At 48.4% G+C, this 10,990-nt stretch overlaps 1 protein-coding gene across 2 annotated transcripts in view; it reads right to left on the minus strand.

Annotated features, from left to right (window-relative positions):
* Positions 1 to 10,391, minus strand: part of LOC106569697 (uridylate-specific endoribonuclease C) — a 29,911-nt gene extending 19,520 nt beyond the window's left edge. For both annotated transcript variants that reach the window (XM_014141260.2, XM_014141261.2), the window contains exons 1-5: positions 10,251 to 10,391; positions 7,173 to 7,272; positions 4,862 to 4,973; positions 3,946 to 4,067; positions 3,220 to 3,332 (exon numbers count right to left, since the gene is read on the minus strand). In XM_014141260.2, coding sequence (XP_013996735.1) covers positions 3,220 to 3,332; positions 3,946 to 4,067; positions 4,862 to 4,973; positions 7,173 to 7,272; positions 10,251 to 10,261 — 458 coding nt within the window. In that variant the 5' untranslated portion in view covers positions 10,262 to 10,391. The remainder of the gene's footprint in view (positions 1 to 3,219; positions 3,333 to 3,945; positions 4,068 to 4,861; positions 4,974 to 7,172; positions 7,273 to 10,250) is intronic.
* Positions 10,392 to 10,990: the final 599 nt, after the last annotated feature.

Consider the following 10,990-nt stretch of genomic DNA (forward strand, 5'->3'; position numbering starts at 1 on the left):
TCTCTGCCTCTCTCTGCCTCTCTCTGCGTCTCTCTCTCTGCGTCTCTCTCTCTGCGTCTCTCTCTCTCTCTGCGTCTCTCTCTCTCTCTGCGCGTCTCTCTCTCCCTCTGCGCGTCTCTCTCTCCCTCCCTCTGCGTGTCTCTCTCTCTCTCCCTCCCTCTGCGTGTCTCTCTCTGCGTGTCTCTCTCTCTCTGCGTGTCTCTCTCTCTCTGCGTGTCTCTCTCTCTCTCTGCGTCTCTCTCTCTCTCTGCGTCTCTCTCTCTCTCTGCGTCTCTCTCTCTCTGCGTCTCTCTCTCTCTGCGTCTCTCTCTCTGCGTCTCTCTCTCTGCGTCTCTCTCTCTCTCTCTCTGTCTCTCTCTCTCTCTGCGTCTCTCTCTCTCTGCGTCTCTCTCTCTCTCTCTGCGTGTCTCTCTCTCTGCGTGTCTCTCTCTCTGCGTGTCTCTCTCTCTCTCTCTCTCTCTCTGCGTCTCTCTGCGTCTCTCTCTGCCTCTCTCTGCCTCTCTCTGCGTCTCTCTCTCTCTCTGCGTCTCTCTCTCTCTCTGCGTCTCTCTCTCTCTCTGCGTCTCTCTCTCTGCGCGTCTCTCTCTCTGCGTCTCTCTCTCTCTCTCTCTCCCTCTGCGCGTCTCTCTCTCTCTCTCTCTCTCCCTCTGCACGTCTCTCTCTCTCTCTCCCTCTGTGCGTCTCTCTCTCTCTCTCCCTCTGTGCGTCTCTCTCTCTCTCTCCCTCTGTGCGTCTCTCTCTCTCTCTCTCCCTCTGCGTCTCTCTCTCTCTCTCTGCGTCTCTCTCTCTGCGTCTCTCTCTCTCTCTGCGTCTCTCTCTCTCTCCCTCTCTGCGTGTCCCTCTCTCTCTCTCTCTGCGTCTCTCTCTCTGCGCGTCCCTCTCTGCGCGTCTCCCTCTCTGCGCGTCTCCCTCTCTGCGCGTCTCCCTCTGCGCGTCTCCCTCTGCGCGTCTCCCTCCCTCTCTGCGCGTCTCCCTCCCTCTCTGCGCGTCTCCCTCCCTCTCTGCGCGTCTCCCTCCCTCCCTCTGCGCGTCTCCCTCCCTCCCTCTGCGCGTCTCCCTCCCTCTGCGTCTCCCTCCCTCTGCGTCTCCCTCCCTCTCGTCTCCCTCTCTCTCCCTCTCTGCGTGTCCCTCTCTCTCTCTCTCTGCGTCTCTCTCTCTGCGCGTCTCTCTCTGCGCGTCTCCCTCTGCGCGTCTCCCTCCCTCTCCTGCGTCTCCCTCCCTCTCTGCGCGTCTCCCTCCCTCTGCGTCTCCTCCCTCTGCGTCTCTCTCTCTCTCCCTCTGCGTCTCTCTCTCCCTCCCTCTGCGTCTCTCTCTCCCTCTGCGTCTCTCTCTCCCTCTGCGTCTCTCTCTCCCTCTGCGTCTCTCTCTCCCTCTGCGTCTCTCTCTCTCTCTCTCCCTCTGCGTGTCTCTCTCTCTCTCCCTCCCTCTGCGTTTGTCTCTCTCTCTCTCTCTCTCTCTGCGTGTCTCTCTCTGCGTGTCTCTCTCTCTCTGCGTGTCTCTCTCTCTCTCTGCGTGTCTCTCTCTCTCTCTGCGTGTCTCTCTCTCTGCGTGTCTCTCTCTCTCTCTCTGCGTCTCTCTCTGCGTCTCTCTCTCTCTCTGCGTCTCTCTCTCTCTCTGCGTCTCTCTCTCTCTGCGTCTCTCTCTCTGCGCTCTCTCTCTCTCTCTCTGCGTCTCTCTCTCTCTCTCTGCGTCTCTCTCTCTCTCTCTCTGCGTCTCTCTCTCTGCGTCTCTCTCTCTGCGTCTCTCTCTGCGTCTCTCTCTCTCTCTCTCTGCGTGTCTCTCTCTCTGCGTGTCTCTCTCTCTCTGCGTGTCTCTCTCTCTGCGTGTCTCTCTCTCTGCGTCTCTCTGCGTCTCTCTCTCTGCATCTCTCTCTCTGCGTCTCTCTCTCTGCGTCTCTCTCTCTGCGTCTCTCTCTCTCTCTCTCTCTCTGCGTGTCTCTCTCTCTCTGCGTGTCTCTCTCTCTCTCTCTCTGCGTGTCTCTCTCTCTGCGTGTCTCTCTCTCTCTGCGTCTCTCTGCGTCTCTCTCTCTCTCTCTCTCTGCGTCTCTCTCTCTCTCTCTCTGCGTCTCTCTCTCTGCGTCTCTCTCTCTCTCTCTCTGCGTCTCTCTCTCTGCGTCTCTCTCTCTCTCTCTCTGCGTCTCTCTCTCTCTCTGCGTGTCTCTCTCTCTCTCTCTCTCTCTGCGTGTCTCTCTCTCTGCGTGTCTCTCTCTGCGTCTCTCTGCGTCTCTCTCTCTGCGCGTCTCTCTCTCTGCGCGTCTCTCTCTCTCTCTCTGCGCGTCTCTCTCTCTCCCTCTGCGCGTCTCTCTCTCTCTCTCTCCCTCTGCGTCTCTCTCTCTCTCTCCCTCTGCGTCTCTCTCTCTCTCTCCCTCTGCGTCTCTCTCTCTCTCTCTCTGCGTCTCTCTCTCTCTGCGTCTCTCTCTCTCTGCGTCTCTCTCTCTCTCTCTCCTCTCTCTCTCTCTCTCTCTCTCTCTCTCTGCGTCTCTCTCTCTCTCGTCTCTCTCTCTCTGCGTCTCTCTCTCTCTGCGTCTCTCTCTCTCTCGTCTCTCTCTCTCTCTCTCTCTCTCTCTGCGTCTCTCTCTCTCTCTCCCTCTGCGTCGTCTCTCTCTCTCTCTCCCTCTGCGTGCGTCTCTCTCTCTCTCTCCCTCTGCGTGCGTCTCTCTCTCTCTCTCCCTCTGCGTGCGTCTCTCTCTCTCTCTCCCTCTGCGTCGTCTCTCTCTCTCTCTCTCCCTCTGCGTGCGTCTCTCTCTCTCTCTCCCTCTGCGTGCGTCTCTCTCTCTCTCCCTCTGCGCGCGTCTCTCTGCGCGCGTCTCTCTCTCTCTCTGCGCGCGTCTCTCTCTCTCTGCGCGCGTCTCTCTCTCTCTGCGCGTCTCTCTCTCTGCGCGCGTGTCTCTCTCTCTGCGCGCGTCTCTCTCTCTCTGCGCGCGTCTCTCTCTCTCTCTGCGCGCGTCTCTCTCTCTCTGCGCGCGTCTCTCTCTCTCTGCGCGCGTCTCTCTCTCTCTGCGCGCGTCTCTCTCTCTCTGCGCGCGTCTCTCTCTCTCTGCGCGCGTCTCTCTCACTCTGCGCGCGTCTCTCTCACTCTGCGCGCGTCTCTCTCACTCTGCGCGCGTCTCTCTCTCTCTGCGCGCGTCTCTCTCACATACATACAGGTACAACTAAAACAAGCTCAAACTCCTCACGTGTATGCTGGCATAATACATGTGAAATCCCCTCCACCACTCACCCTCCACTCCGGTCTCGGTGATAGAGCCTGAACCACATGTCATAGAGCTGTCTCTTGAACTGCTGCTGGTCTGACGGGGACCGACCCTTACTCACCAGGTACTTGTGGGCACACTGACACACACACACACACACACACACACACACACACACACACACACACACACACACACACACACACACACACACACACACACACACACACACACACACCAGGATTAGACCGACACATCAGTACACGTTGCTTTGTGTGTTGTGGAGTCCACACCTGAGACAAAGTAACAAGACAAAACATATGTCCACAATGACAGAACACCATCTGACTAAGTCATGTATGTTAAGGGCCTGTCTCCAGGAGTCCTGGCCAGAACAGACAGGTTAAGGTCCTGTCTCCAGAACAGACAGGTTAAGGTCCTGTCTCCAGAACAGACAGGTTAAGGTCCTGTCTCCAGAACAGACAGGTTAAGGTCCTGTCTCCAGAACAGACAGGTTAAGGTCCTGTCTCCAGAACAGACAGGTTAAGGTCCTGTCTCCAGAACAGACAGGTTAAGGTCCTGTCTCCAGAACAGACAGGTTAAGGTCCTGTCTCCAGAACAGACAGGTTAAGGTCCTGTCTCCAGGAGTCTCCAGAACATAGCCATGTGCTCAACCAAGCAATAAGGAGTAGACTATAACCCCCACTTTTACCTGTGGGCACAGTGAGAGACAGATCTCACACACACACTACCTTCATGACCTCGGTCTCCAGAATGGCATTGAGGAAGAGATCGTTCTCCATCAGTTCCTCAGAGGTGACGGTCTCCGACACGCCTGTAGACATCTCATAGTTGTCCAGGAGACGCATGAACACTGCACACAAGGAACATATATCCCTCTGAAGAATGCTTTGTGAAATACTGGCTATGCCTTCAATAACAGGAAGAGAGGAAAGGAGGTAGAGAGGATATGCCTTCAATAACAGGAAGAGAGGAGAGGAGGAAGAGGATATGCCTTCAACAACAGGAAGAGAAGAGAGGAGGTAGAGAGGATATGCCTTCAACAACAGGAAGAGAAGAGAGCAGGTAGAGAGGACATGCCTTCAATAACAGGAAGAGAGGAGAGGAGGTAGAGAGGATATGCCTTCAATAACAGGAAGAGAGGAGAGGAGGTAGAGAGGATATGCCTTCAATAACAGGAAGAGAGGAGAGGAGGAAGAGAGGACATGCCTTCAATAACAGGAAGAGAGGTAGAGAGGATATGCCTTCAACAACAGGAAGAGAGGAGGTAGAGAGAATATGCCTTCAACAACAGGAAGAGAGGAGAGGATATGCCTTCAACAACAGGAAGAGAGGAGAGGAGGTAGAGAGGATATGCCTTCAATAACAGGAAGAGAGGAGAGGAGGTAGAGAGGATATGCCTTCAATAACAGGAAGAGAGGAGAGGAGGAAGGGAGGATATGCCTTCAACAACAGGAAGAGAGGAGGTAGAGAGGATATGCCTTCAATAACAGGAAGAGAGGAGGTAGAGAGGATATGCCTTCAATAACAGGAAGAGAGGAGAGGAGGTAGAGAGGATATGCCTTCAATAACAGGAAGAGAGGAGAGGAGGTAGAGAGGGGGAAGGGAGGAGTGGAGGAAGGGAGAATGGAGGTAGAAAGGACTTACAGGCGTAGGTCTTGATGTTTTTCAGTTTTCCCTCGTTGACATAGGCGAACAGAGGAGCCCTAGCCATGTCTCTGGCAGTGTTACTACCCTGGGCCACGTAACCTGCCTTTCCCTGGATAGACAAACATACTGTATGGATAAGACAGTCACATCTCTAACAACACAATGAAAACTACTATGTGGGCCTGAGCTCAACCCTGAATAAGCTAAGTTTCTTCCTGTCTTTATTTGGATCGCTAGCTCCCAGTCACTTGACCTGGCTCTCTAGGGGGGGATTCAGACCAGAGTTATACCTAGATGCAACTTCATTAACCTCTCTACGGGGGATTCAGACCAGAGTTATACCTAGATGCAACTTCATTAACCTCTCTACGGGGATTCAGACCAGAGTTATACCTAGATGCAACTTCATTAACCTCTCTACGGGGGATTCAGACCAGAGTTATACCTAGATGCAACTTCATTAACCTCTCTACGGGGATTCAGACCAGAGTTATACCTAGATGCAACTTCATTAACCTCTCTACAGGGGATTCAGACCAGAGTTATACCTAGATGCAACTTCATTAACCTCTCTATGGGGGGATTCGGACCAGAGTTACACCTAGGTGCAACTTCATTAACCTCTCTACGGGGATTCAGACCAGAGTTATACCTAGATGCAACTTCATTAACCTCTCTACAGGGGATTCAGACCAGAGTTATACCTAGATGCAACTTCATTAAACTCTCTACGGGGGGATTCAGACCAGAGTTACACCTAGATGCAACTTCATTAACCTCTCTACGGGGATTCAGACCAGAATTATACCTAGATGCAACTTCATTAACCTCTCTACAGGGGATTCAGACCAGAGCTGTACCTAGATGCAACTTCATTAACCTCTCTACGGGGATTCAGACCAGAGTTACACCTAGATGCAACTTCATTAACCTCTCTATGCAATATTCTCTCTATGGGTATTCTGACCTTGAACTGAAGCATGGGGAAACGCATGTGCCAGCCAGGTATTCGTTTGGAATTAATGAATTACAGATCTCTTGCATGTAGTCATCACAAACCTGATGTTTTTAAAGAGAGTGTGTACCATTTTCAAACGTAACGCATCTCAAAAAGGAAAAAAAATTCACAAATGAATTTTAGCTTTTATAATAAAACATGTGTATTTACAGTATTACAAAAGATTGTCTGGACCTCTTTAAAGTCAGGCAGATGACATCATTACCCTCTTTCTGTTTACAAAGCCCCGCTCCACAAACGTCCAACTTCCCTAATGTCACCGGTAAGATTTAAAATGACAAGTTATCAAACCCCTTCACAGGGTTGGTTAACTCTGGAGACTCTTCTGGTTTCTAGAGATTCAGGTAGATCAGCCTTTCATTTCCTTCCACCTTTAAAAATTGAGGAATTAGTGCCTCTAGGGCGTTTCAGACGGTTGTCAGGGGACCCTCTAGGGCGTTGCAGACGGTTGTCAGGGGACCCTCTAGGGCGTTGCAGACGGTTGTCAGGGGACCCTCTAGGGCGTTGCAGACGGTTGTCAGGGGACCCTCTAGGGCGTTGCAGACGGTTGTCAGGGGACCTTTTTACTGAAGTATGCATCTTATTTTTATGATTGTGTTTCGTTTTTTGTTGTGTAGTTTAATATGTTTAGTGTATTTTGATGTGTATTGTGGTGCTATACAGGGTTCATCTGGAAAAGAGACCTCGGTCTCAGCATTGACTCCCTGTCTAAATAAATACACCTCGGTCTCGGCATTGACTCCCTGTCTATATAAAGGATCAATCCAAAGAGTTTCTAGGGCACAACATGTCCTTCAAAAGTAACTAGAATTCATATAGGCCCAATATAGGCTGCATCTCAACCAACGAAAAAAATATTTTCTGGTGCTCTTAAATTTCATGTTGTGCTCCTCAATTTCATCTCGTGCTCCTCAATTTCATCTCGTGCGCCTCAATTCAAATTAAAAAAGGTACACCGTATTTAAATGGATGGTTTTAGACCGAAGTACTGAAAAACCCCCCAGTTAACAAAAACCAAGTGGGAGGGTTTTCAGTGGTTTCATTAAATGTGTGCATAAGGTAACCACTCCTATAGAGATGGTTGATCACCTGCACAAGTTAAGTCTGAATACCAAATACTGAGAAGAGCTTAAATCAAAACACGTAGGGGAAAAAAATGCCTAAGTCTGAATCGGGCCCCGAGGTGTTTCTCCTGCTGCTGGGTGGTGCCATTCTATCTCTACCAGAGTGCTTTGCAGATAGAGTCCATTAACAAGCCAAGTAGTAGTACGGTAACCCTGACATCCGTACCTGTAAGGAGATGGTGTAGTCAGTCCCAGGTTTGAGACGGTTTGTATCCCGACTCCACAGCTGGTTCAGAACCTCAGAGAGCTCGTGGTTCACACCTTGACTAATACACAGACAGGCAATAGACACATCGATATGAACTCAAATGTATATTTTCCCCATTGCAATGCAAGAAAAAGACCCTTGCTACAGATAAAATGCTACAAAATAAAATTGTTGGGGGGGGAACAAAAGCAGAGAGATACTGCTAGGGAGATCTATGTTCCATCTCCTTCCAGTAACCTACAGAGATCTATGTTCCATCTCCTTCCAGTAACCTACAGAGATCTATGTTCCATCTCCTTCCAGTAACCTACAGAGATCTATGTTCCATCTCTTTCCAGTAACCTACAGAGATCTATGTTCCATCTCTTTCCAGTAACCTACAGAGATCTATGTTCCATCTCTTTCCAGTAACCTACAGAGATCTATGTTCCATCTCTTTCCAGTAACCTTACAGAGATTTATGTTCCATCTCTTTCCAGTAACCTTACAGAGATCTATGTTCCATCTCTTTCCAGTAACCTTACAGAGATCTATGTTCCATCTCTTTCCAGTAACCTTACAGAGATCTATGTTCCATCTCTTTCCAGTAACCTACAGAGATCTATGTTCCATCTCTTTCCAGTAACCTACAGAGATCTATGTTCCATCTCTTTCCAGTAACCTACAGAGATCTATGTTCCATCTCTTTCCAGTAACCTACAGATCTCTATGTTCCATCTCTTTCCAGTAACCTACAGATCTCTATGTTCCATCTCTTTCCAGTAACCTACAGATCTCTATGTTCCATCTCTTTCCAGTAACCTACAGATCTCTATGTTCCATCTCTTTCCAGTAACCTACAGAGATCTATGTTCCATCTCTTTCCAGTAACCTACAGAGATCTATGTTGATACTTAGCTGAAGTCTCTGCATTGCTATAATGGTAACCTAACATAGCAGGCGTCAAAGGAAAAGGGCTGAAACTCGAGGAGGAGTTGAGAGATGGAGTGTTGTCTTGTTAAATGTCCAAAACTGGAAAATCCGGTTGTTGGGGACTAGACAGAAGCTACTATAACAGAGATAATACCGCGGAGGTTTGATAAACCAATAACAGGAAATAAACATATCCACGGGCTAACAGCCACAGCCCCATCCAGTTACCTCTGTGGCCTTGACTTCCCTTAAAATAACAACATATGGGACATTTAAAAGTCACCATTCAGTCACCATTCATTCTCATAGAAAAGACCAGTGCCCAATAGTTTTTGATTCTGGTGTTATTTTGGCCACCCCTAACCCCTCACCAGAGGACAGTCCCATAACCTCAGTGTCTAAAACAACCCAGATAGTGACAGGAAACTCCCCATCTACCAAATTATAACTACAGAATATCATTAAAATGTTGTACTATTGAAACATAGAGTTCCATTGATGCATCATGAGTTCCTCAGTAGAACAGTACAACAGCCAACGGGGCCAGACAGCGAACAGCCAACGGGGCCAGACAGCAAACAGCCAACGGGGCCAGACAGCAAACAGCCAACGGGGCCAGACAGCAAACAGCCAACGGGGCCAGAGCAAACAGCCAACGGGGCCAGACAGCAAACAGCCAACGGGGCCAGACAGCAAACAGCCAACGGGGCCAGACAGCAAACAGCCAACGGGGCCAGACAGCAAACGGCCAACGGGGCCAGACAGCAAACAGCCAACGGGGCCAGACAGCAAACAGCCAACGGGGCTAGACAGCAGGCCTGGGCTGATCTACTTCCTGTTTTGGTTTCAGAGTGTAGTTTGGTGAGCTAGTGAACATCATCCCCACATCCTGCTGCTGTTTCATTTTGGAACATCAAAAAGGACTTTTCAGCCACCGACAGCATTTAGCTGACCCAGTAATTAGCTGACCCAGCATTTAGCTGACCCAGTAATTAGCACGGAACAGTTGTTAGGCAGAAAAACTATCGTTTAAATGCATGTTGATTGCTCAACTTTATCACTTTTTTTTTGTGATGTTATATTTTTTCGTTTTGATCTTTAAATCAAAACATAGCTCGCTATGACTAATATGAATGATATAGTTGTAGATTAATTCAAATCAAACGTGCTTATTAATAGTCAGAATGTTGACCTTGCGTCTCCATATGTGAACTTCATGTAAATACAACTGGTTTTATATCTGGAACTGTCTTTGTTTGTATCTAATCAAAACTCTGTTGACATAATCAAGACCTTTTGTTGATTATTCAGGAGGATGCGTCGACAGAAACCAAGACGGATCCGGATTAAAAACCACGTCAGTAGCGGCGGTTGACATGACGTTTCCATATGGAGACGTAAGGTCAATATTCAGCATATTGTTCCTGCACTGAATGTCCGTCAACAGTTTAAATTCAACAGGAGGAAATGAAATGTTACGGCGTTAGTTTCACTAACGGGTCCCTTCAAAACAAAAAAAGTGTCATTTCAAAAGAAACATTTCCAAAGATTCAGGCTTCTATTTAAAGAGTCAATAACAGTACCAACACAGTCATATCTGAAACTGTTGTTATTTTATTTAACTAGGCAAGTCAGTTAAGAACTAATTATTATTTATAATGACGGCCTAGGAACAGTGACTGCCTTGTTCAGGGGCAGAACGACAGTTTTGTACCATGTTAGTTTGGGGAATCGATCTGGCAACTTTTCGGTTACTAGTCCACCGCTCTAACCACTAGGCTACCTGCCGTTATTAATCAGGAATCCATTTTACAACTAAAATAACAACCTTTGCACTTAAATGTGCTGTAAGGTCTACACCTGCTGTATTCGGCGCATATGACAAATACAATTTGATTTACATTAGTCTACAACTATATAACTAATATTAGTCATAGCAGGCTATGTTTGATTTAAAGATCAAACGCAAAAATATAACATCACAAAAAAAGATACAATTGAGCAATCAACATGCACTAAAACTATATATTTTTTTGTTGCCAAAAGTTAATCTATCATGATTTGCGATGGATCACTGTAATTCTACAACATGTATGCGAGAATTTAGCCTAGAATGTAACTCACCTCCGTGCCATAGTTAGTTCTTCAGTGAGTAAAGTAACTTCCGACCTCGCATCCCTTCTTCAGCAATAAACAGTTTGCATGAAAACGGTTATCTGAGCTGTCTGCCAAAAAGCCCCGGTGGGGTTTGTCCAATAACATGACAGGAAGATCAACCGCGTCTGGGCTGGCGTGGGGGCGGGGCGTGGGGGGGGGTTGTCTGGGCGGGGCGTCTGGGCGGGGCTTGCACATTTTACACCATTCCATTGGTCCTGAAGTCTCCATCTTCCCTGTGCGCCAGGCATTGGGTGAATTTGATTATGCTGATCCGCGGGGAAAGAAACGGTGAGGGAGGAGCACTTGCTCGGTCATGCTATCAACAAGGCATGGTGCATTTTTCAGCAACAAATATAACTTCTCTTTTACATAAAATACATATATTTTTTATTTCAAACTAGTTTTTCTTTGGAAAGCAGATAAATCATTTTTTATCAAAAGTAATGACTTTAGCGTGACAACAGAATCCTACTCATTAGTCCACGTGCTTAATTACGACACTTTTGTGTTGAACCGACTTTTGTTTCGAGCCGACTTCACCGTGGGCTTTGAATGGGACACCTGGCTCAACCTGGTTCCAAAACGAATGAAATCAATGTTCACCTGGTGATAAACCCGCCTCCACGGGCGCCCGAGCCAGGTGAATCTAATCCGCTCCCTGCAGAACGGATAGGCCTGATCACGTGACACCGTTCGGCTAGAGGAGA

This window comes from Salmo salar, chromosome ssa14 (assembly GCF_905237065.1).
Source record: "Salmo salar chromosome ssa14, Ssal_v3.1, whole genome shotgun sequence".
Lineage (NCBI taxonomy): Eukaryota > Metazoa > Chordata > Actinopteri > Salmoniformes > Salmonidae > Salmo > Salmo salar.